This window comes from Pleurodeles waltl, chromosome 5 (assembly GCF_031143425.1).
Source record: "Pleurodeles waltl isolate 20211129_DDA chromosome 5, aPleWal1.hap1.20221129, whole genome shotgun sequence".
NCBI classification, from domain to species: domain Eukaryota; kingdom Metazoa; phylum Chordata; class Amphibia; order Caudata; family Salamandridae; genus Pleurodeles; species Pleurodeles waltl.
Window position 1 is genome coordinate 788,080,626 of NC_090444.1, and position 26,868 is coordinate 788,107,493.

Genomic DNA, 26,868 nt, shown 5'->3' on the forward strand with positions numbered 1-26,868 from the left:
GAGGAAAATCTATAGGAATCCTTGAATACGGAAGTCATAAGAAGCCAAAAGTGACATTTATAAAAGCATAATAAGCCAGATGTAACCGATTACTTCTTCCGAACACAGCTTCAAGAGAAAACACTGGTATACACCGTGCTGTATTCTGATGAACTCATCAGTCACATGTTTGTGGCTAGACTACAGGTTGCCTCTCAGAAATTTGAAACTGGTCTGTTTGCTTATCTTAACTAATTCAAGCTACTTGCAAGGCACTGCCTTTAAGCAGAGACCAGTTAAGCTGGTAGCACTAAAATCATCTGTAGGCGTATGGCATATTACCCTACTTTTCAAATATCTGTCCTACTGTAATCCTTCCTCCACTGAGAACGCAATCTACAATGTGACTGCACCAATTAAATGATAAAGGCACTCACTTGCTTTATGTTCGTTCGAAGGGAAAAAAATCTAGACTTCAGTCAAGGAATGTTTTTTTGTCCTTATCCCCTAAATTGCATCTTGTGGTTGCTTATTTCCAAATACCTTTTTATTTTATCATGAATGCCTTTAACCTACCACACTGTTTAATTTCATTGTATTATTTTCAAAATATCTCAGTTATCAAGTACCTCTGGTTTGATTATCAGCGAAATTGCATGGAACCTTTTTTCAACTGACATTTTGATGCATTATTCTGCCTCAACAGGAATGCATGAGGGTCTCTTTCACAACTGAAAAGTTAACGCTGTCATCATACATTTAAAATAATGAAATACACAAAGCTGTGATTATTTAGTAGCTTTGCACAGCAGGCAAACATTTATTTGTCTTTGTCAGTGTCCAATCACCGCCTTTGCCAGTGCTCGTTTCCAATTCAAAGTTGTCAAGTTATCAAGTTGCAATAAAATACACAGAATAGGTTTTACCGGTCTTTATTGAGTTGTTTATCCTCCGTTAACAAAGCCATAACCGCCATCCTGTACATATGATCTGACACACTCTCAGGCTTTTCCACATTTCTGTACACCCAGCCAGTCCTTGGCACCCTCTGCAAGTAAAAATAATAAACACTATTATACATGCAAAGCCTTGCTACTTCGGGGTCAATGAAATTAGGTACCCCGGATTTAAAATAAAAATACAACAAATGTGTGAATATATCAATAACCACACGGTACTTAAAGAGTGAAAAACAATGAAATGTTAGGTCTTAAAAAACTACTAAAGGGAAAGGGAAATGAAGCATGCTTCACCATAATCCGTAGGAAGAACTACCCTTATCCACTTGGAATAGTGCATCATGTTAAAAAATACATCTCCAGGATCATACTGAAAGAGTAGAAGGAGTGTGCAAATAAAATCACCCCAGTGACTAAGTGATGTCGCTGATACTGCAAAGCCTAAAGAACACATGAGGTGATGGATGCTGAAAAAGACTGCACTATGAAAGAAAAAAAAAAAAAAAAAAGAGACAACTTTGATGTATCTACCATTTTTCGGTGTGGAGTGAGTCAATATTATTTTTTAGATAATGTTTAACAGCGCCCCGAATTTACTATTTATTCTGAAACAAACTGAGACTAGTGCTTGCAAGAACGGATATGTGAGCCCTTTCTGGAGGGGTGTTAACTATAGTCACTAAAAATTGCGTATCGCGCGCTCTGGCATATCTGGTGGCATAAATATTTCTGCAGTGCAGGACCATCGTTTTATTGCGAATGCCACGTTTTGGGATTATTTGGTCCTGCAATGCTTTCATATTGAGAAAGATGCCAATTTGAGAAAAGTGAACTGATATGGGTTTACTGATCCGGCCTCCCTCTAATAATCAAAAGCATGTTCATAATAGCTAACGATTTGATGTAACCCGAGGTCTGAAAGAAACACTTTACAAACGTTCTACATAAATAGACAGGATTTCGACTTTTAAAATATCACATTCCATTTAAAGACCCCATTGGTAAGGTGGAGGTTACAAGAAGGTACATAGGACGTCTGACTCACTAAGAAATCATCCTTGCCTGGCAGATGTGTTAGGGTTTTAAGGAAGCACTCATACTAATTTGTTGATCGGCAGGATATTTTGCAAATATCTAAATAACTGACTTCTGTGTTTCCGACCTAGTAGCCTACTGCTAATGAATTTAAATACATGCCATGACGTTTGCTCTATCTTAAAAGAGCATTTCCAAAAAAATAAAAGCATACTGGGGTTTTCAAGCCTAAGCCAGACAGAAGCCTGAGACTTATATGAAACATTATTTAGTTTTTCATTAAAAAGGAGTCAGTTAGCCAAAGTGTCTACTGCAACAAACAATAGTGATGAACAAATGCTTGAAATAATCTCAGCCACTAGCAATCCCTCGGGAAGCATACTAATCCATCGTGGGCTGCCCTCTCTGCCACTTTAGACAAAGGCTAGGCATACACAAATCAGCCCTGGTTTGGATCCATCAGTAAAGTCCTGCCCGACCTGTTAGGGCCGTTCCCCTCTAGGTGAGAACGCAAACAATATACTTCACTGAGGAGGCCTTCATAGGTTGAAACCAGTCTGGAGCTGCTTTAGTCCGACGGCAGGGCGAGAAACAGACCCACATCGGAATATGGGAGCATAGTGCTCACACTTAGGGCACCCACTGCAACAAACAAAATGATGGAAGGAATGCTCGAATGAATCTCATCCACTGGCAATTTGCTCAGCACGGCTTTTGGTCCATTATTATCATACTTTATTGCACCCTATAAATAGACGAACCATATGCAAATTCAGGGTTGTGGAATTTTATAAAACATATTCATGCTCAAGAGATGGAATGCTTCAGAAATCTACTTTATCCTTTTAAATAAATCCACTTGTTCCTTTTGGTGCCATACAGTGAGCTGAAAAATTACAGCATAGCACCATTCTCATATCAGAGCTCGATAAAAGTCTCTCACCTCATGCCAGCGCTCAAAGTATTTCATGGTATAGATTCTAGCAAGGCAATGATTTAGCACCCTTTCTGCAAAACTACAAAAATGAGATGGAAGTAGGCGACAAGTGTAAGTTCCAGGGTGGAAGGTTCTGTGACGGTGTGTACACCCACAAACTTACTTGTTTAAAGGTATTCATCAACTCCCGTCTAATATCTGCACAAACCAGAAAAGGTTAGCAATTTACTCCCAGCAATGGCAGGAGTAAATATTTTCCCATGATCTGAGAAATGGGATAGAGGAAGTAAGTTTGCAATTGCTTAGCACATTTTCACGAGCAAGTGTGTGTATTTGCTTCTGCGAAAACAGAATTTACAAAGATCATACAAGAAGTAGATTTCCATGCCTACTTCAGTAAACGGTAGTGAATTATTGAAAGTCGTAAATCTGCATCAACAGAACGACATATACACGTGGGTGCACTTTTGAAACTTTAAGAATTGGGTCCCTAATATATTTGCAATTTACCCAAATTCTTGTCGATAATAGTTATTGTCAATTATTTGTATATATATATTTTTTTAAATATTGGCACACAAACCTTTTACTAAATGGTGCCTGGGAGAAATGGTATTTAATGTTGCACAGTCATTTATCAATTGTTTTTTTATGTTGCAATCTTCTGGTGTAGATTGTATTGTAAAAGCAAACAACCATCATCCTTGCTCTTATGATTCTGCATTTATTTGCATAAGGAAGCCTTCCAGGGAGCATTACCAGTTGCCTCAAATTGTCAAATATAGTTTTTATGTTGGAACCACTGCTGGGAATGCAAGATGATGTCAAACCACTTCGTTAGACTGGTCATACCAACAGTAAAGCCTAACATTACTGTTTTAAGGAATCATAAATAAACGTTTGAACAACTTATACATTGCAGACAATACTGTGGCACTGTAAACTGACAGTCGAACTGTGCTGCCGGTGGATAAAATAATAATGACCACTTCTTGTCTATAACACCAAACAAAATCCCCTGTACATTGGGCAGCGGGGATTCCACACCCCTGCTGCAAACAAGTCTTGCTCCAGCTGAAACAGGGGTAGTTCAGCTTTAACTGACAGGTCAGGTCACTTCCAGAGGGCAATATGAGTAACCCGAAACCAGTTTCAGCCTACCTGTACCATTTAGACAGCATCATAAAGCAAAGATTTTTGAGCACATGAAGATACATATTTCGCAGGTGCCTGAAAAGTGCACGCGTTTCTGGGAAGGTAAGTGTAGGCAAGGTCATTTATTATTTTACCTCAGAGCTGAAGTTCGCCATGTTGGTCCCACATGAAGAAAACAGCTAATTGGCCAAGCAAAGCAGGAAAGACAGCACAGTCTGAATTTTATAGCATCTTGAAACCTGCTAGTGTGAATTTTAGTACTTTTTTTCTTGGCCAAATGGGAGAGTGCATGTAAGTAAAAGGATAAAAAGTACCTCTGAAAGCGGACAGCAGTGGAAGGCCACTGGGCAAGAAAAGCAGTACTTGGGCCATGCTCTAGTGTAGGAACAAACACACAAAGAGGAAGCAAAGCAGACACTAGCTGACAAAGAGAAGTAAAGAAATGACAGCAACAATGAAGCCAACCAATGTTATGCAAATGGCAGTCTCTAATCATCCTGTAAGTAAAGAATGTGTCTTACAATCGACAGTGCATGCACTCACTATCTGAGGTGTGGCTTAAAATAAAGGGAGTGGGGGGAGTGAGGGGGCAAACTGTCAAAGAGATGAAGATGCCCACTAAACATACTGAAGAGCATAAAACAACAGACGGTGCCCCAAAAACATTTATGAGTGCTTAGGTGAAGGCATTAGAGTGTTTAGACAGGGGGTGAGAACGTGTCCTACTTAAGGGGAAACAGTCTTTACCATGCAGGAACTTTACCACATAGTGAAGTGTCATGCAGGAAAGTATTTGTATCTTTATCACACAGTCCTTTATCACACAGGTATTTGTTTTTTGGAATTAAATAACACACTTTTTATGTTCTTTAAGACATTTTAGGGTTTAGGGATGATAGCAGTAAGGGTGGTCGAACATTTCGTCTGTGGGTAAATGGATGGAAGGGTGATTTTAGAGATTGAGGGTAAGTAAAGCTAAAAGGGAGGTAAGTGTGACTTTAGGGTTCAGTGGTGGGTACAGTTTAAGGGAGGTAAATGCGGTTTTACGGTTAGGGGTGGGTAGAGGTTAAGGGAAGCAAGGGGAGCATAGGGAAGGGTAGCGGTAAAGGGAAACAAGGGGAGCATAGGGAAGGGTAGCAGTAAAGGGAGTCAGGAGTGATTTCAGGGTACAGGGGTGGGTAGAGGTAAAGGGAGAGAAGGGTGATATTAGGGCCTAGGGATGGGTAGAGGTAAAAGCACTTATGGTTCAGGAGAGGGTAGAGTTTAAGAGAGGTAAGAGTGAATTTTTTATTCAGGGGTTGGTAGAGGCAAAGAGTGATAAGGGTAAATTTAGGATTCAGGGGTGGGGGGAGGTAAGTGGTTTTATGGTGGGTAGAGGTAAAGAAAGGTAAAGGTGATTTATACCTTTGGAGGTGGGTAAAGGTAACAAGAGGTAGGGTTTAGAGTTGAGGATGGATAGAGGTAAAGGGCGATAAGGGTGAATTTAGGGTGAGTAGTGGTTAAGAAAGAAAGGAGAGATTTTTGGATTTGGGGTGGGCTGGAGGTTAAGGAAAGTAAGGGGGGGAATTAGAGTTCAGGGGTGAGTCGGGGTAGGGTGATTTTAGGGCTAAGAGATGAGAAGAGGTAAAGGAAGATGAGGGTGATTTTAGGGTTTGGGCTGGGTGGACGTAAAGGGAAGTATGGATGAATTTAGGCTTCAGCTGTTAGTAGAGGTAACGGGAAGTAAAGGAGAAATTGCGATTGAGGGACGGGTAGAGGTGAAGAGAAGTAAGGGTGATTTTAGGGTTTAGGATTTGGTAGAGGTAAGGGTGAAACATAAACCTTTGGAAAACACTGCATGTTTTAGTATGAATAAAACATCCTTTCACTTACAAAAGAGGTAACCAACAAATAAGCAAAGGTGCCACAAGGGAAAACAAAAATTTGGAAAAACACATACTATAAGACAAATGTCTCAAACAAAGGGACTATGTTTACAGTTTCGTCATCAATTGAGGTGACAGGTGGCAAAAATATAAGTTTTGGACATTGATTGCATGTGACAAAGTTTTGTTACTGCTAGTTGGTTGCAATCAGCTCTTGGGAATAACAGGAAGCACAACCTTCAATGTTGATGGATTCAAATTGTCGTGCAAGAGAAGAAAAAAAGAAATAGCAAAAAAAAAAAAAGTACCATAATCTGAGTCCAAGTAGCTAGGCAAAAAACTAATCCAGTATTTTAAAATATAGACGTGCTTGTACTCACTCTTCAAAGTACCTGTTTGCTCCTTAAAAGTGGAATTATTCTAACCATTTCAGGTATTGTAGCACTGAAAAGTGCAGGTACTCTCCATTTCAAATTTAAAAAAATGGAGGTACTCAGTACCAGACAGTACCTTACCACATAAAGCACTGCACCAATCAAGAAGTCAATCTGTACTTGGTCTATGATTCAGGGAAGAAAACAACAACTTGTAGACAAGGTGAAGACCAAGTGAAGGCAATGCACTCACCACTGAAAGTAAGAAAATAAGAGTGACAGTGAAGCTAACCAATTGTAATAATTTGGAGGGCTAAAAGCCCCTTTTAAGAGTTTATTTTAAAGAAACAATAGATTGTCACAATCTACAGTATGTACTATCTCAGGCAAGACCTTATGAGGTAGCCTAATTTAAAGGTAAACCTCACTAACTGGCAGGCAACCTACAGCTCTTCCTGCTGCTCTGAAACAGTTCTGGTTCCTCAGACCAGCAATCAGACAGAATGCTTCATTTTATTACTATTATATGCAAAGAGAGTTCTGGGAGTGTATCAACCCCATACAATCTCCCTTGCACATGAAACAATACCACAACGTGTATCGGGAATGCTAAGAATGGGCTCCTCTGGCCAGTTTCACAGGTTAGTAGGTCGCCGACTTGGTGATCCAATTGTTGGCATGGAATGTGGTAGTGACGGCCGAGTGTTCAGAAAAGGGTGGAGGAGTTCCCTTTGCGGACTAGCTGGTCTCACACACATTATAGTGTCATGCTTCATCATTTGACCACCTACCGCCCCACCCCCCCCAACCCAGGTGAGATGATACCACCTGGGCGGACTCAACCTTGTTGTTAAAAGAACTCTGAGGGAGCGCTGAAATTGTATCTTTCTGGATAAAGCAGGGATCCAGTCGAAAGGGAATAAATACTAAAATTACCTCACCAATCACCTGTATGACTTAATCCTTTAATAACGGTGTATGTTGGTAAGATTAAAAACAATTTGAGACAATCTTGAACATAATGGTTCAAGGTGTCATCTGAAATTATATATCCAACATGTTTCTGCCCTCTCCTACAGCCAAACTGGTCTGGGGCATTCATCAGGGCCTAGGACCCCTCCTGTATATGGGGGTGGTTGGCTCAGTTAAAATGTGAGCACAGGCACTGAAATGCACACTGGGCCTACCTGTTCGAGATAAATGAGGAAGGCCTAATGGGGAGAGAAATAGTGAATTAAATTGAAATAGCAATACAGCGTGCACAAGGTGCATGTGACAACTCACATGCAAAACGATCTGAAAATCTGTACTCGCCTTGTGATAAAGCCCTAAGAAATACACACACTGCAGTGTCTCTTAATCTATGGTGGAAAGACAAATTGCCTCAGGTCTGGGAAAAAGGGAGGGGAGTTGCCCCTTGTAGTCACAATCAGTGGAGGAACGAAGGTCCGGATCAGGGAGGAATGATAGAAGGGTAAAGTAGTAATAGTCAAAATAACTGACAATCCTTGTAGGAAGTTGGCTCTGTATGTGCTATTTCAAAGTAAGGAATAGCATGCACAGAGTCCAAGGGTTCCCCTTAGAGGTAAAATAGTGGTAAAAAGAGATAATACTAATGCTCTATTTTGTGGTAGTGTGGTCGAGCAGTAGGCTTATCCAAGGAGTAGTGTTAAGCATTTGTTGTACATACACATAGACAATAACTGAGGTACACACACTCAGAGACAAATCCAGCCAATAGGTTTTTGTATAGAAAAATATCTTTTCTTAGTTTATTTTAAGAACCACAGGTTCAAATTCTACATGTAATATCTCATTCGAAAGGTATTGCAGGTAAGTACTTTAGGAACTTTAAATCATAAAAATTGCATGTATACTTTTCAAGTTATTGACAAATAGCTGTTTTAAAAGTGGACACAGTGCAATTTTCACAGTTCCTGGGGGAGGTAAGTTTTTGTTAGTTTTACCAGGTAAGTAAGACACTTACAGGGTTCAGTTCTTGGTCCAAGGTAACCCACCGTTGGGGGTTCAGAGCAACCCCAAAGTCACCACACAAGCAGCTCAGGGCCGGTCAGGTGCAGAGTTCAAAGTGGTGCCCAAAACACATAGGCTAGAATGGAGAGAAGGGGGTGCCCCGGTTCCGGTCTGCTTGCAGGTAAGTACCCGCGTCTTCGGAGGGCAGACCATGGGGGTTTTGTAGGGCACCGGGGGGGACACAAGCCCACACAGAAATCTCACCCTCAGCAGCGCGGGGGCAGCCGGGTGCAGTGTAGAAACAAGCGTTGGGTTCGCAATGTTAGTCTATGAGAGATCTCGGGATCTCTTCAGCGCTGCAGGCAGGCAAGGGGGGGGTTCCTCGGGGAAACCTCCACTTGGGCAAGGGAGAGGGACTCCTGGGGGTCACTTCTCCAGTGAAAGTCCGGTCCTTCAGGTCCTGGGGGCTGCGGGTGCAGGGTCTCTCCCAGGCGTCGGGACTTAGGATTCAAAGAGTCGCGGTCAGGGGAAGCCTCGGGATTCCCTCTGCAGGCGGCGCTGTGGGGGCTCAGGGGGGACAGGTTTTGGTACTCACAGTATCAGAGTAGTCCTGGGGTCCCTCCTGAGGTGTTGGATCTCCACCAGCCGAGTCGGGGTCGCCGGGTGCAGTGTTGCAAGTCTCACGCTTCTTGCGGGGAGCTTGCAGGGTTCTTTCAAGGCTGCTGGAAACAAAGTTGCAGCCTTTCTTGGAGCAGGTCCGCTGTCCTCGGGAGTTTCTTGTCTTTTCGAAGCAGGGGCAGTCCTCAGAGGATGTCGAGGTCGCTGGTCCCTTTGGAAGGCGTCGCTGGAGCAGGATCTTTGGAAGGCAGGAGACAGGCCGGTGAGTTTCTGGAGCCAAGGCAGTTGTCGTCTTCTGGTCTTCCTCTGCAGGGGTTTTCAGCTAGGCAGTCCTTCTTCTTGTAGTTGCAGGAATCTGATTTTCTAGGGTTCAGGGTGGCCCTTAAATACTAAATTTAAGGGCGTGTTTAGGTCTGGGGGGTTAGTAGCCAATGGCTACTAGCCCTGAGGGTGGGTACACCCTCTTTGTGCCTCCTCCCAAGGGGAGGGGGTCACAATCCTAACCCTATTGGGGGAATCCTCCATCTGCAAGATGGAGGATTTCAAAAAGTTAGAGTCACTTCAGCTCAGGACACCTTAGGGGCTGTCCTGACTGGCCAGTGACTCCTCCTTGTTGCTTTCTTTGTTCCCTCCAGCCTTGCCGCCAAAAGTGGGGGCCGTGGCCGGAGGGGGCGGGCAACTCCACTAAGCTGAAGTGCCCTGCTGGGCTGTGACAAAGGGGTGAGCCTTTGAGGCTCACCGCCAGGTGTCACAGCTCCTGCCTGGGGGAGGTGTTAGCATCTCCACCCAGTGCAGGCTTTGTTACTGGCCTCAGAGTGACAAAGGCACTCTCCCCATGGGGCCAGCAACATGTCTCTGGTGTGGCAGGCTGCTGGAACTAGTCAGCCTACACAGACAGTCTGTTAAGTTTCAGGGGGCACCTCTAAGGTGCCCTCTGTGGTGTATTTTACAATAAAATGTACACTGGCATCAGTGTGCATTTATTGTGCTGAGAAGTTTGATACCAAACTTCCCAGTTTTCAGTGTAGCCATTATGGTGCTGTGGAGTTCGTGTTTGACAGACTCCCAGACCATATACTCTTATGGCTACCCTGCACTTACAATGTCTAAGGTTTTGTTTAGACACTGTAGGTCACCTATGGTATAGTGCAACCTGCCTTAGGGCTGTAAGGCCTGCTAGAGGGGTGTCTTACCTATACTGCATAGGCAGTGAGAGGCTGGCATGGCACCCTGAGGGGAGTGCCATGTCGACTTACTCGTTTTGTCCTCACTAGCACACACAAGCTGGCAAGCAGTGTGTCTGTGCTGAGTGAGAGGTCTCCAGGGTGGCATAAGACATGCTGCAGCCCTTAGAGACCTTCCTTGGCATCAGGGCCCTTGGTACTAGAAGTACCAGTTACAAGGGACTTATCTGGATGCCAGGGTCTGCCAATTGTGGATACAAAAGTACAGGTTTAGGGAAAGAACACTGGTGCTGGGGCCTGGTTAGCAGGCCTCAGCACACTTTCAATTGTAAACATAGCATCAGCAAAGGCAAAAAGTCAGGGGGCAACCATGCCAAGGAGGCATTTCCTTACACAACCCCCCCCCAAACGAAAGAGGATGAGACTAACCTTTCCCAAGAGAGTCTTCATTTTCTAAGTGGAAGAACCTGGAAAGGCCATCTGCATTGGCATGGGCAGTCCCAGGTCTGTGTTCCACTATAAAGTCCATTCCCTGTAGGGAGATGGACCACCTCAACAGTTTAGGATTTTCACCTTTCATTTGCATCAGCCATTTGAGAGGTCTGTGGTCAGTTTGAACTAGGAAGTGAGTCCCAAAGAGGTATGGTCTCAGCTTCTTCAGGGACCAAACTACAGCAAAGGCCTCCCTCTCAATGGCACTCCAACGCTGCTCCCTGGGGAGTAACCTCCTGCTAATGAAAGCAACAGGCTGGTCAAGGCCATCATCATTTGTTTGGGACAAAACTGCCCCTATCCCATGTTCAGAGGCATCAGTCTGCACAATGAACTGCTTAGAATAATCTGGAGCTTTTAGAACTGGTGCTGAGCACATTGCTTGTTTCAGGGTGTCAAAGGCCTGTTGGCATTCCACAGTCCAGTTCACTTTCTTGGGCATTTTCTTGGAGGTGAGTTCAGTGAGGGCTGTCACAATGGATCCATATCCCTTCACAAACCTCCTATAGTATCCAGTCAAGCCAAGGAATGCCCTGACTTGAGTCTGGGTTTTTGGAGCTACCCAGTCCAGAATAGTCTGGATCTTGGGTTGGAGTGGCTGAACTTGACCTCCACCTACAAGGTGGCCCAAGTAAACCACAGTTCCCTGCCCTATCTGGCATTTGGATGCCTTGATAGAGAGGCCTGCAGATTGCAGAGCCTTCAAAACCTTCTTCAGGTGGACCAGGTGATCCTGCCAGGTGGAGCTAAAGACAGCAATATCATCAAGATAAGCTGTGCTAAAGGACTCCAAGCCAGCAAGGACTTGATTCACCAACCTTTGGAAGGTGGCAGGGGCATTCTTTAAACCAAAGGGCATAACAGTAAACTGATAATGCCCATCAGGTGTGGAGAATGCTGTTTTCTCTTTTGCTCCAGGTGCCATTTTTATTTGCCAGTACCCTGCTGTCAAGTCAAAGGTACTTAAGAATTTGGCAGCACCTAATTTATCTATGAGCTCATCAGCTCTAGGAATTGGATGAGCATCTGTCTTGGTGACAGAATTGAGCCCTCTGTAGTCCACCCAAAACCTCATCTCTTTCTTTCCATCTTTGGTGTGAGGTTTGGGGACTAAGACCACTGGGCTAGCCCAGGGGCTGTCAGAGCGCTCAATTACTCCCAATTCTAGCATCTTGTGGACTTCCACCTTGATGCTTTCCTTAACATGGTCAGACTGTCTAAAGATTTTGTTTTTGACAGGCATGCTGTCTCCTGTGTCCACATCATGGGTACACAGGTGTGTCTGACCAGGGGTTAAGGAGAAGAGTTCAGGAAACTGTTGTAGGACTCTCCTACAATCAGCTTGCTGTTGGCCAGAGAGGGTGTCTGAGTAGATCACTCCATCTACTGTGCCATCTTTTGGGTCTGATGACAGAAGATCAGGGAGAGGTTCACTCTCTGCCTCCTGATCCTCATCTGTTACCATCAACAGATTCACATCAGCCCTGTCATGGAAGAGTTTAAGGCGGTTCACATGGATCACCCTCTTGGGGCTCCTGCTTGTGCCCAGGTCCACCAAGTAGGTGACCTGACTCTTCCTTTCTAGCACTGGGTAAGGGCCACTCCATTTGTCCTGGAGTGCCCTGGGAGCCACAGGCTCCAGAACCCAGACTTTCTGCCCTGGTTGGAACTCAACCAGTGCAGCCTTTTGGTCATACCAAAACTTCTGGAGCTGTTGGCTGGCCTCAAGGTTTTTGGTTGCCTATTCCATGTACTCTGCCATTCTAGAGCGAAGGCCAAGTACATAGTCCACTATGTCCTGTTTAGGCTCATGGAGAGGTCTCTCCCAGCCTTCTTTAACAAGGGCAAGTGGTCCCCTTACAGGATGACCAAACAGAAGTTCAAAGGGTGAGAACCCTACTCCCTTCTGTGGTACCTCCCTGTAAGCGAAAAGCAGACATGGCAGGAGGACATCCCATCTCCTTTTGAGTTTTTCTGGGAGCCCCATGATCATGCCCTTTAATGTCTTGTTGAATCTCTCAACTAAGCCATTAGTTTGTGGATGGTAAGGTGTAGTGAATTTATAAGTCACTCCACACTCATTCCACATATGTTTCAGGTATGCTGACATGAAGTTGGTACCTCTGTCAGACACCACCTCCTTAGGGAAACCCACTCTGGTAAAGATACCAATGAGGGCCTTGGCTACTGCAGGGGCAGTAGTCGACCTAAGGGGAATAGCTTCAGGATACCTGGTAGCATGATCCACTACTACCAGGATATACATATTTCCTGAGGCTGTGGGAGGTTCCAGTGGACCAACTATGTCCACACCCACTCTTTCAAAGGGGACCCCCACCACTGGAAGTGGAATGAGGGGGGCCTTTGGATGCCCACCTGTCTTACCACTGGCTTGACAGGTGGGGCAGGAGAGGCAAAACTCCTTAACCATGTTGGACATATTGGGCCAGTAGAAGTGGTTGACTAGCCTCTCCCACGTCTTGGTTTGTCCCAAATGTCCAGCAAGGGGAATGTCATGGGCCAATGTTAGGATGAACTCTCTGAACAGCTGAGGCACTACCACTCTCCTAGTGGCACCAGGTTTGGGGTCTCTGGCCTCAGTGTACAGGAGTCCATCTTCCCAATAGACCCTATGTGTTCCATTTTTCTTGCCCTTGGACTCTTCAGCAGCTTGCTGCCTAAGGCCTTCAAGAGAGGGACAGGTTTCTTGTCCCTTACACAGCTCCTCCCTTGAGGGTCCCCCTGGGCCTAAGAGCTCAACCTGATAAGGTTCAAGCTCCAAAGGCTCAGTTCCCTCAGAGGGCAGAACTTCTTCCTGAGAAGAGAGGTTCCCTTTCTTTTGCTGTGTTGCAGTTGGTTTCCCAACTGACTTTCCTTTCCTCTTGGTAGGCTGGGCCATTCTTCCAGACTCCAGCTCTACTTGTTCACCCTGTGCCTTGCATTGTGCTCTTGTTTTCACACACACCAGTTCAGGGATACCCAGCATTGCTCCATGGGTTTTTAGTTCTACCTCAGCCCATGCTGAGGACTCCAGGTCATTTCCAAGCAGACAGTCCACTGGGATATTTGAGGACACCACCACCTGTTTCAGGCCATTGACCCCTCCCCATTCTAAAGTAACCATTGCCATGGGATGTACTTTTCTCTGATTGTCAGCGTTGGTGACTGTGTAAGTTTTTCCAGTCAGGTATTGGCCAGGGGAAACCAGTTTCTCTGTCACCATGGTGACACTGGCACCTGTATCCCTCAGGCCCTCTATTCTAGTCCCATTAATTAAGAGTTGCTGTCTGTATTTTTGCATGTTAGGCGGCCAGACAGCTAGTGTGGCTAAATCCACCCCACCCTCAGAAACTAGAGTAGCTTCAGTGTGGACCCTGATTTGCTCTGGGCACACTGTTGATCCCACTTGGAGACTAGCCATACCAGTGTTACCTGGATGGGAGTTTGGAGTGGAACCTTTCTTGGGACAGGCCTTGTCTCCAGTTTGGTGTCCATGCTGTTTACAGCTATGACACCAGGCCTTTTTGGGATCAAAGTTTTTACCCTTGTACCCATTGTTTTGTGAAGAGGCTCTGGGCCCACCCTCCTGTGCAGGTTTTTGGGGGCCTGTAGAAGACTCTTTACTATTTTTAGTTTTGGTTGTCTCATCACCCTTCCCCTGGGGAGTCTTTGTGACCCCTTTCTTTTGGTCACCCCCTGTTGAAGTCTTGGACACCCTAGTCTTGACCCAATGGTCCGCCTTCTTTCCCAATTCTTGGGGAGAAATTGGTCCTAGGTCTACCAGATGCTGATGCAGTTTATCATTGAAACAATTACTTAAAAGGTGTTCTTTCACAAATAAATTGTACAGCCCATCATAATTACTTACACCACTGCCTTGAATCCAACCATCTAGTGTTTTCACTGAGTAGTCTACAAAGTCAACCCAGGTCTGGCTCGAGGATTTTTGAGCCCCCCTGAATCTAATCCTATACTCCTCCGTGGAGAATCCAAAGCCCTCAATCAGGGTACCCTTCATGAGGTCATAAGATTCTGCATCTTGTCCAGAGAGTGTGAGGAGTCTATCCCTACACTTTCCTGTGAACATTTCCCAAAGGAGAGCACCCCAGTGAGATCTGTTCACTTTTCTGGTTACACAAGCCCTCTCAAAAGCTGTGAACCATTTGGTGATGTCATCACCATCTTCATATTTAGTTACAATCCCTTTAGGGATTTTCAACATGTCAGGAGAATCTCTGACCCTATTTATGTTGCTGCCACCATTGATGGGTCCTAGGCCCATCTCTTGTCTTTCCCTCTCTATGGCTAGGATCTGTCTTTCCAAAGCCAATCTTTTGGCCATCCTGGCTAACTGGATGTCCTCTTCACTGGGGCTATCCTCAGTGATTTCAGAGGTGTTGGTCTCTCCTGTGAGGGAACCAGCATCTCTGACTATTATTTTTGGAGTCAGGGTTTGAGGGACCCTGTTCTCCCTAGATAGGACTGGTAGGGGGGAATTGTCCTCCAAGTCACTATCCTCTTCCTCTGAGTTGCCACCCTCAGAGGGGTTGGCCTTTTCAAACTCTGCCAAAAGCTCCTGGAGCTGTATTTTGGTAGGTTTGGGGCCCATTGTTATTTTCTTTATTTTACAGAGTGACCTTAGCTCCCTCATCTTAAGATGGAGGTAAGGTGTGGTGTCGAGTTCCACCACAGTCACATCTGTGCTAGACATTTTGCTTCTAAAAGTTGGAATACTTTTTAAGAATCTACAACTAGTTCTAGGTTCTAATTCAAACTTTTACAAACTTTTAAACTCTAAAAGAAATGCTAAACAGGATCTAACACAAGGCCCTAGCAGGACTTTTAAGAATTTAGAAAACTTTTCAAATTGCAAAAATCAATTTCTAATGACAATTTTGGAATTTGTCGTGTGATCAGGTATTGGCTGAGTAGTCCAGCAAATGCAAAGTCTTGTACCCCACCGCTGATCCACCAATGTAGGAAGTTGGCTCTGTATGTGCTATTTCAAAGTAAGGAATAGCATGCACAGAGTCCAAGGGTTCCCCTTAGAGGTAAAATAGTGGTAAAAAGAGATAATACTAATGCTCTATTTTGTGGTAGTGTGGTCGAGCAGTAGGCTTATCCAAGGAGTAGTGTTAAGCATTTGTTGTACATACACATAGACAATAACTGAGGTACACACACTCAGAGACAAATCCAGCCAATAGGTTTTTGTATAGAAAAATATCTTTTCTTAGTTTATTTTAAGAACCACAGGTTCAAATTCTACATGTAATATCTCATTCGAAAGGTATTGCAGGTAAGTACTTTAGGAACTTTAAATCATAAAAATTGCATGTATACTTTTCAAGTTATTGACAAATAGCTGTTTTAAAAGTGGACACAGTGCAATTTTCACAGTTCCTGGGGGAGGTAAGTTTTTGTTAGTTTTACCAGGTAAGTAAGACACTTACAGGGTTCAGTTCTTGGTCCAAGGTAACCCACCGTTGGGGGTTCAGAGCAACCCCAAAGTCACCACACAAGCAGCTCAGGGCCGGTCAGGTGCAGAGTTCAAAGTGGTGCCCAAAACACATAGGCTAGAATGGAGAGAAGGGGGTGCCCCGGTTCCGGTCTGCTTGCAGGTAAGTACCCGCGTCTTCGGAGGGCAGACCATGGGGGTTTTGTAGGGCACCGGGGGGGACACAAGCCCACACAGAAATCTCACCCTCAGCAGCGCGGGGGCAGCCGGGTGCAGTGTAGAAACAAGCGTTGGGTTCGCAATGTTAGTCTATGAGAGATCTCGGGATCTCTTCAGCGCTGCAGGCAGGCAAGGGGGGGGTTCCTCGGGGAAACCTCCACTTGGGCAAGGGAGAGGGACTCCTGGGGGTCACTTCTCCAGTGAAAGTCCGGTCCTTCAGGTCCTGGGGGCTGCGGGTGCAGGGTCTCTCCCAGGCGTCGGGACTTAGGATTCAAAGAGTCGCGGTCAGGGGAAGCCTCGGGATTCCCTCTGCAGGCGGCGCTGTGGGGGCTCAGGGGGGACAGGTTTTGGTACTCACAGTATCAGAGTAGTCCTGGGGTCCCTCCTGAGGTGTTGGATCTCCACCAGCCGAGTCGGGGTCGCCGGGTGCAGTGTTGCAAGTCTCACGCTTCTTGCGGGGAGCTTGCAGGGTTCTTTCAAGGCTGCTGGAAACAAAGTTGCAGCCTTTCTTGGAGCAGGTCCGCTGTCCTCGGGAGTTTCTTGTCTTTTCGAAGCAGGGGCAGTCCTCAGAGGATGTCGAGGTCGCTGGTCCCTTTGGAAGGCGTCGCTGGAGCAGGATCTTTGGAAGGCAGGAGACAGGCCGGTGAGTTTCTGGAGCCAAGGCAGTTGTCGTCTTCTGGTCTTCCTCTGCAGGGGTTTTCAGCTAGGCAGTCCTTCTTCTTGTAGTTGCAGGAATCTGATTTTCTAGGGTTCAGGGTGGCCCTTAAATACTAAATTTAAGGGCGTGTTTAGGTCTGGGGGGTTAGTAGCCAATGGCTACTAGCCCTGAGGGTGGGTACACCCTCTTTGTGCCTCCTCCCAAGGGGAGGGGGTCACAATCCTAACCCTATTGGGGGAATCCTCCATCTGCAAGATGGAGGATTTCTAAAAGTTAGAGTCACTTCAGCTCAGGACACCTTAGGGGCTGTCCTGACTGGCCAGTGACTCCTCCTTGTTGCTTTCTTTGTTCCCTCCAGCCTTGCCGCCAAAAGTGGGGGCCGTGGCCGGAGGGGGCGGGCAACTCCACTAAGCTGAAGTGCCCTGCTGGGCTGTGACAAAGGGGTGAGCCTTTGAGGCTCACCGCCAGGTGTCACAGCTCCTGCCTGGGGGAGGTGTTAGCATCTCCACCCAGTGCAGGCTTTGTTACTGGCCTCAGAGTGACAAAGGCACTCTCCCCATGGGGCCAGCAACATGTCTCTGGTGTGGCAGGCTGCTGGAACTAGTCAGCCTACACAGACAGTCGGTTAAGTTTCAGGGGGCACCTCTAAGGTGCCCTCTGTGGTGTATTTTACAATAAAATGTACACTGGCATCAGTGTGCATTTATTGTGCTGAGAAGTTTGATACCAAACTTCCCAGTTTTCAGTGTAGCCATTATGGTGCTGTGGAGTTCGTGTTTGACAGACTCCCAGACCATATACTCTTATGGCTACCCTGCACTTACAATGTCTAAGGTTTTGTTTAGACACTGTAGGGGTACCATGCTCATGCACTGGTACCCTCACCTATGGTATAGTGCACCCTGCCTTAGGGCTGTAAGGCCTGCTAGAGGGGTGTCTTACCTATACTGCATAGGCAGTGAGAGGCTGGCATGGCACCCTGAGGGGAGTGCCATGTCGACTTACTCGTTTTGTCCTCACTAGCACACACAAGCTGGCAAGCAGTGTGTCTGTGCTGAGTGAGAGGTCTCCAGGGTGGCATAAGACATGCTGCAGCCCTTAGAGACCTTCCTTGGCATCAGGGCCCTTGGTACTAGAAGTACCAGTTACAAGGGACTTATCTGGATGCCAGGGTCTGCCAATTGTGGATACAAAAGTACAGGTTTAGGGAAAGAACACTGGTGCTGGGGCCTGGTTAGCAGGCCTCAGCACACTTTCAATTGTAAACATAGCATCAGCAAAGGCAAAAAGTCAGGGGGCAACCATGCCAAGGAGGCATTTCCTTACAATCCTTCACTCTATAACTAGTACAAAGCTTGTCTAGAGCCTAGGAAATAAGGTACAGCTCATAAATATCACAATAACCACTGGCCAATATGGGAGAGAACATGGAGTAACCCAGGGTTACCTACAAGAATACAAACAATGTGGTCATATAACAAGACAACATATAAAACAAGACAAACTATAGAAATCTTATCTGGTTAGGTCCCCGAGCGTATTCATGATGTAGTTTCCAGGGGGGTATAGAGCGTGTCTACGAAGTGGGTCCCGGTGGATAGGGCCAACTTACTACGCCAAAGGCGGCATCTCGCTCTGCAACCAGAAGATTCCCCATCCCAGCCCCTTTTGCCCCCTCTTCCCACACCCTATCTCCCCCCCTTAATGTGTCCTGCTTTGTAAATGACATACTGCCAATATTTTATTTCCTTTGGATAACGGTGTTTTTAAAAAATTTCAACAATGCAAGTTAGGCAACCTTATCCTGCTATTTAAAACATTGTCATTTCAGTTTAAGTGCCCCTGTTAGTCTGTTTCACATAGTTAAGTTAAGTAAATACCAAAAAGCAATATGTGGTTACCTTCTGGAATTCTTATATGTTACCTAGCGACCCACAAACCTATTGTCTTCAAAGGTAGCAAAAATGAATTAAAATAGCATTCTGTATGTAGTGGAGGTAGGCTTTTTTAACCAGACGGATATTAAATAAATGTCAGCAATCAAATTGTTAGACTTAGTGTATTTAGCGCCTCATAGAAATATTTTATCATTATCTTTATTATAGTGTTTTGTGTGGGTGGAAGTCTTCACATGCAGGCACAGTATGGCAACTTTTTTAAAAAAACAATTCGTAATTTTATCAAACTTAGGGCCCTATTTAGGTCTTGGCGGTCGCACCGCCAAGCAGCAACAGTGACGGATACGAGAAGACTGCCAAGTTGACGGTTATGCACTTGCCATATTTAGATGCATTTTGCCTGATCCATGCGAGTCCTCGCTCTAGCCGTCAGGCAGGCAGGTTCCTGCCGGACCATACTCAGATGTTCCTGCCGGACCATACTCCGATGTTACTGTTGGACAGGTGGTGTACTGGCCTTGGTTTGCCGATGGAGGGATGGCCATCGCAGGACCCAATGGACATCGGACAATGCCATTGGCTGTAGAAAAGAGGCAAGTCTCACACACACACACACACACTCTACCCTTCACCTATGTGTCCCCCTGCATCACATATGACGAAACACAACACGTACACATCATTATCTATTGCCATTACACCAACGCAACACCTACATGCCGTAAACACACATACCTGTACATCCATCACACAGCATACATACACTAGTTACACTGCATCCACACACGACAACCACCACGCTCATCTACACAAACACAACTACACACATCACAACACTACGTGCACCTGAGTTCTGCATGCAACACAGAACATCCATGCCATATGCAAGAGGCACACATACTGACAACCAGATCACCAACAACACCTCCCTCCACCTCAGCCAGCCAATCGCATCGCGCACACATATACACCTACTGACACACACACACACACACTTCAATCACAACATGACAGGTACACGTCCCCTTGCAATGTGCACACATCGGCACAGTTGACAAGTGTGAACGTATTGTCACTGTGGTGCCAGCATTTATTTGGCAATAAATACTGACTCCATAAGAACAGTTGCGTATGCGTTTGATATGTTTTGTGTATCGGTGTATCTCCACCCTTGTCTGGCCCACCTGTGTCCCTGACATATGCATGTCTCAGTCATTCTTTAAATAATGAAGTAGTCCTATGCCCATGTGCAGTGATGCCCCTACGTACGCAGCCAATGTGGGTTGCCTACCCTTGTGTCCAGCCAAAGGGTGGTGGTGGGAGAGGAGCGGGGGTTGGGGTGTTAGCGTTTTCTCCAGGGTCCTTTGCCAGCAGCGATGGAGGGTCCTGTCCAGACGTGTCCTGCCGGAAACAGAAGTAGAATCAGCAGAAAAGCTGTGTTTTCAACGCAGGAGGCCAATCGGCTTGGAACAGTGAGATTCAACACCCGTAGAGACAGACAAAGCCGAACATTCAAAACGGCACAGTTGAAGTGAGGGAGGTGCAGGCCATGAACCGGGGTCAATGCAGTCTGTATGGCGCGGCGCTGAACTGAGGATCCCGATGGCAGTGCAGTCGTGGAGCCCTCAGAAACCTGATAAAGTGGGCAGCAGGGAGAACGCTGAAGTGCGGGCCACCTACGGGCTGCCTGGCGCAGAGCTAGCAGACTGGTGCAGGGGTGGTGATGAGGGCTTCCTGCAGACAGGAGCACTGTCTAAGCCTAGGGGAATCCCACTAAAGCTGGGAGGAGGCCACTTTTTCTTTACTTCACTCCTAATTATAGGTGAGAGACTTGCAGCACTACTACTGGGGGTCCCTGTGGAGGGGGTGGGAGCATGGAAAGGAATCCTAAGCTCCCTGGCAGTACAACAATGAGCACTAACTTGAAACAGCACACTGGAGGCAACAGTCTCAGAGGAAAGTCTCCTTGGGTCTACCTGATATGCAGGAGGATGGTGACCCATGTCTTATAAGAGGATATACCGCTGAGCTGCACTGTTGGATGCCCCTGTTATTCTGAATGTATGAATGGGTAGACACAGAACTTTCTCAGATCCCAACATGAAGAACTGATTTTAACTACACCTAGATTGAGGTGCATTGGTGAATGATGGAAAGCAACTGCCATTTTGCAGGGGATTGCATGGACGGGATAGACAAGAAGGGGGACGCAAAGCGACAGAAGGAGACGACCCAGCTTAGTTTGCCCCTTTCTTTTGCAACTGAGCGCCAACTATGCAGCAGATTGAAACTGTCTGTTGCAACAAGGTGTCTTTATAAAAAGATAGGGAAACCTAAGGTAAGCACGGAGGGCATAAACCAGGTGGGCCACGCAAAGAACTCCCAAGATTTTCCCGGGCAAGTGAGCTAGAAATCGACTGTGGGCTACACAATAGTTAGATGCAATACTAGAGGCTATTTCTGCCTCTAGAAAGACCCTGGAGACCAATATTGAAATGGTGGCTGTTGACCTGGTCATTCACTGTGATGACCAATGCCAGTTGGTGGACTAATTGCAAAATACAGCTGGGAACCGTCCCTCCATACCCAACCTTATGGAGAGAGTCCACTTCCTTGAATACACTGCACAGGAGGCAAGACAGACATTGACACACTGACATCTCCATGGCAGGTCTGCCGAACGGGCAGACATAGTTAGCTACATGGAAAGATGCCTGCTTGCGCAGGTGGCTCCTCAAGGTCTCTTGAAGTTCTGTGTCCTGGAAAGGCCTCAGGAGTCCCCATACGATGCTACCCACCGGGAGGGGTACCTCTACACCAGTCAGGTATGGGGAATTCCTATCACCCGGGACATGTTTGTTTCTGATTGGGGCTAGAAAATTTAATTTCTATTTTGCCCGAAGGACAATAAGGCAATAAATTAAAATAAGATCGAGCCTTTATCGATCTGGATAATTACTATGCAGCAGTCTTCATGAGGAGCATGCATTTTTCATGACATGATTTAGAGACAGCCTCTGTAAATAAGGTAAAAAGTTTAAAAGCTTTTTATTTGAACTGACGATTTCCTTACAGCTATAAATTAAAAAGAAGAAGATGATCAGTCATTTTCAAACTTGCACTGAAACTGCCCTAAATCAGAGGGCCATACAGCCTCAATGTTTTCAGCACAGCTTGCCAAATTACTCATTAATTATATTACTATATAATGCTCAGGCCATTTCTGTAGTTTCGAAGAACACAGAGCTGTGGGGAACTAGAACCTTCTATCTTTCCCAGTTTTTCATTGTTGTTGTTGCATTGATATAAATACAGCGATTCATACAATTACATGGACTATAAAGCACTATATAAATAATCTAAGTTTCAATAGCCGATTCCACCCTCTCAGCCGGTCAGTCATAAAGGCAGCCTTGTGTCATCCCCCAATCCAGGCAGCAGCCTGTACCATTAAAGAAGGCTGAGTTTGCTGGAGAGTAAGCCAGAGGATGGTATGCCTTTACAGGCATAAAATATTTAGAGAATATCCGCACCTTCAGAGTATGTTTGTGTGTTAGTCTGCAGGCTGTGTTTGAATCAGATGAGCATATGTGTCTGTAAGATGTCTCCCTCTACAATGTATGGGAGTGGTTGAATTTGTCTCTTTAGGATGTGTGAGCGTGCACAGTGTGTGTACCTGCAGAGTGCATCTACACAGTGGATCTCTGTGTCTGTGGCATGTGTATGCATGTCATTCTCTGCAATGTCTCTCTTACTCTATAGGGCGTGTCTCTCTGCATGGCTGTGCAGGTGTCTGTATGTATGAATCCGGCGTTTGTGAAGACCCTGTTTGTAGAGTTTAAGACTGTCTTCCAACACAGTTGCCAGGGTACTGGGCTGCAGCCTTATGAAACAAGGTTATGAATATATGACAACCAATATAGGATGTGTGAAGTTGGGAAACAGCTCCATCTTGTGAGGAAACTCTATTTTCTGGCCCTCAATCAAATGGTCCTGCAGAAAACAAACTTGAAGTATGTCCTGAGTTTCAGTACATGGATTAGTTACAAGGCACAGGCAGAGAAAGAACAAAAACAGTTCCAAGAAACAGAACGGGTTATCTTACCTACAAGCAGAACACCCACAGTCCAGGGAGTGAAGGTGTCACTTACAAAGAAGCTAGAGGCTGAGAAGAAAAAAAAAAAAAAAAAAAAAAAAAAAAAACACACCTCACATGACTAACAGATTGTAACGTATGGATTTGCATTCAGTACTTGTTGAGGTGTATAAATAATGGACGTACTCAGGTTCCCTTTTGGGACTCTCCATTGTACGTGACTTTGCATGCAGCACCACAGTGGGTCTCACAGGCGTAAAATAAAGTTTATCCTGAGAACCCAGGACGGAAGGCAGTGATAATTTCTAAGGGCAGAGAGAGGAAAACTGTTCAGAGTTGACAGATGATTATTGCCTCCGATCACCAAATTTAGTTGGGAAGCCAAATGTAAAATCTTATGTTTATCACGATCTAAAAGTATTCAACATACTGTATCAGGAATCTAAATCACCAGAGGGTTCTAATCCAACTCTCTCAATTGGTACAATGCTCATGTTCCCCATTCTCCAGAAAATGTCTGCCTTTCAAGTTAGGCTATGAAAACCAGTTTTCCTGGATAAATATGTGAGCAGTTTCAGTAAACATGAAAATCTGTGAAGATTGCAGCTGGTCAGGCAGAAATGCAACACAGAAGGTGGACTGTTAAACTATACACAATTCAAGGATGTGTCAGTGACACCATCAAGATGCAGGGGGTGGGATAAAAAAAAAAAAAAGAAAAATGTATAACAAAGCTAAAAATATAACCAGTTGACTTAAGAGCTTGCCTGGCTGGCTAGAAAAGCCTTGCCTGTAGCAAGACATCGTGAAAGAAAGATAAAATCAGATTTCAATTATTACGGTTATCTACATGAAGAAAAAAAGCTGAACAGCACAAGACCAGCAAAGGTCAAGAAAAACATAATCCCAAAACACCAAAATCAAACAACTTGCCTACTGAAAAAAAAAAAAAAAAAAAATGCTGTTTCGGAGGCAGAAAATGAGGCAAAAGTAGGTGCTAAAACACACAGAACTACATTTCAGGATTAGAAAGATGGTTGACGTTCCTGTCCCTCCTGACAAATGCTCATACGAGTATGATCTGTGACAAGAAAGACTAAAAGTATAGCATCACCATTTCTGATATAAAAGTAATAGCACAGTAAACTATTATACTTCCCAAATCAAATATGGCTGTCATAGTTTGCAACCCTATTTTATTCTAGGGTGATGGTCAACAATTTAGTATAGTGGTTTGCTTCTCTAGATGCATAACGTGAAATTAATAATTTTAAAAAGTAGATTATAATTGTCATTTTGAGGTCAGTCTTTATAGCGTGTTTACACACTATATGCGTTCTTTGTTAACAGGTGCGCTGAACTAAGCAGAGGTATGGCTCCTTAAAACTTCTAGTAAGAGACAAATAGTCACGTTTTCAATTGCTTTTTGAAGAACATAGGATCAGGGAAGATGAGGTTTAGGAGAAAGACTTTCAGTGGAATGCGGTTGATAGTAAATGCTTAAAATACCATCCTTTGCAGCACCAAAAGCAAACCTTGGTTAGCGGAGTGCAAGACAAGACTGGCGATACAACTTCCCTGTTTGTAAGAGATTTATGCACATTCCACAGTACATTAAAATAAATGCAAATGGCAACAGTAAACCAATGAAGTTAGTCCAGAATATGCTTTGCTAGTGCTAATTTATGCACGCCTACCAGTTTGAGCTGCAAAGTTCTGCAGCACGTAAAGAATAAACGTAAGCTTTTTCGAGGAGAAGTTGTTATCCGTTGATGTAATCCATCAGCAAGCCAACAACAGTAGCAACTGAAAAATGCCTGCCCTCAAAAGGAAGACACAAATAAATCTTGCTAACAGTTTTTAGATGAAATAGACAGATTAAGGAGAGTGCAGAGATCCAAGATACCAGATGCAGTTCTACCTCGTCCTAATGTGCAAATTCTTGACTGATTTTACAGGCTTAGGACTCTCACTCTTCTAGCCACAATTCAACCCCCAGATTTTCACACAGGTAACAACCATCATTACGTCAGTTCTAAAGGGATTCAATTTAATCCAATGGCTATCTATCCAACACTTATCTTCATCATGAACTGTCGAAAGAGGACTTCTGATGGACCCACCATAGAGGTCAAAATGGAAACCACATGGAGTGATGAGGTGCTCTTGAGTTTCAATATAGGTGATAAACAGGCTAGGTGACACAGTAAAATACCACAACTCAAGGTATGCAAGTGCATTGCTGCTAAAATGTAGCATGGTATTTTAATCCAATCAAACAAGAGAAAACACACTAACTGGAAAGAAGTGCCCCCCACTTGAGACCTTGTGAAGATCATGGCAAACAGTGGCATTTTACACAGTTTTAAAAGCCCTTAATTGATCCAGAGCAAATAGGACACAAAAACAGCTACTAGATGAAGGACAACCAAAATGGTTACATGAAGAAAAGATCTGTGCTGTATATGAAAGAAGAAAAAAAAAACAGCGTGAAGTCACTCATGCTGATTGAACACATAATATATCAATCATCATGCAAAAGTTAAATGGATAGAACATTAGAAGGCTCAGATCAATCAAGACTTTGGGGGTTATTCTAACTTTGGAGGAGTATTAATCCGTCCCAAAAGTGACGGTAAAGTGACGGATATACCACCAGCCGTATTACGAGTTCCATAGGATATAATGGACTCGTAATACAGCTGGTGGTAAATCTGTCACTTTTGGGACGGATTAACACCTCCTCCAAAGTTAGAATAACCCCCTTTGTTCCTTTCAACGATGGTACTACCAGAGTAGATATGCAACTTGTGGGAATTGTCCAGAACTCTTTGAAGAGGTCACAAATCACAAGAGAAAACACAGACTTATTCAAAAAGCAAGAATGCATAGACTGAGTGGTCAACATGACTTGAAACTATACAGCAACCTTTACCAGTTGACAGTCTAATGGGATGAAATGTGAGGATGTTGGAGGTGTAAGGTAGTATAGTACTTGCCAGGAATAGGTTTGCTAATTTCCATTTAACAAAGCTCCTTCTTCTGTTAGTTAAACTCATTTACATCCATTGTAGAAGCTTACCTTGTTTCAAAGAAAATTATCTACTGGATGCTCATTTGGCAAACTTTGTTTTTTTGCTTTTTAGTACTGCAGGTGAACAGCCTTGTGAGGCCTCATCTGTCATAGCTAATTGACACAGTAATTCAGTTTAATGAGTCTTACGGAAGCACCTTTCCATACAAAGGAGATGAACAGTGGCATTTAGCAGTGTGCAGCGAATGGTTGGCCCTGTGCCCACCCCCCTCATGGGCAGCCAAGACCTCGCTGAAAACACCTTTGACTCCCAACTCCCTGTGGGTGACTTGCACCTAGCCTCCCAAGGGTGGCTAATCCCCTGCGTGCAGGCAGCACCTCTGAAATATGCAGCCGTTGGAGATGCACAATAGTGGGTTGGTCACAGTACCTGGCCTGGGTTGGTCACAGTACCTGGCCTGGGTTGGTCACAGTACCTGGCCTGGGTTGGTCACAGTACTTCTCCTCTGCACATGGACTGCACCCAATGACATCTGGCCATGACGTTTGCCTATGGGTGACCTACACCCAAACTCCTGAGGAGGGTCTTCCACCCCGCTGCGCAGGCCTTCATTCGTGAGCAGGAAGGGTTTGGCTGTAGAGCCGTGCCTCCAATCAGGCCCTGCTTCTAACCCCAGGGGCAGCCAGTAGCTGCCCCCCAGCAGCTGAGTGGCTTCAGCAGTGTCTGCAGTGGTGCGCAGTGGGAGTTTGCCCTGGGCCCAATCCATGCAGACAACCTGTGGCTATTAAATTATTCAAGAGCTTTTAGTGTTGAGTCTAACTACTACAGTGTGTGATTAACGTTATTACTTTTTCCAGTATAAAATGAAATTTTACTTCTGCATTGTTGCAAATCATTTGGGTCAGTTTCATCAATAGTAAACAAGATCTTTT

The 26,868-nt window shown here is 45.0% G+C and overlaps 1 protein-coding gene across 3 annotated transcripts in view; it reads right to left on the reverse strand.

The window, feature by feature from the left end:
* The window catches only part of HDDC2 (HD domain containing 2), a 152,463-nt gene that overhangs the window by 122,894 nt on the left and 2,701 nt on the right, over positions 1-26,868 (reverse strand). For all 3 annotated transcript variants that reach the window (XR_011203733.1, XR_011203734.1, XM_069234807.1), the window contains exon 2: positions 906-1,027. Coding sequence is in view for 1 of the 3 variants with exons in the window: in XM_069234807.1 (XP_069090908.1) it covers positions 906-1,027 (122 nt within the window). In the remaining 2 variants the exon portion in view is untranslated. The remainder of the gene's footprint in view (positions 1-905; positions 1,028-26,868) is intronic.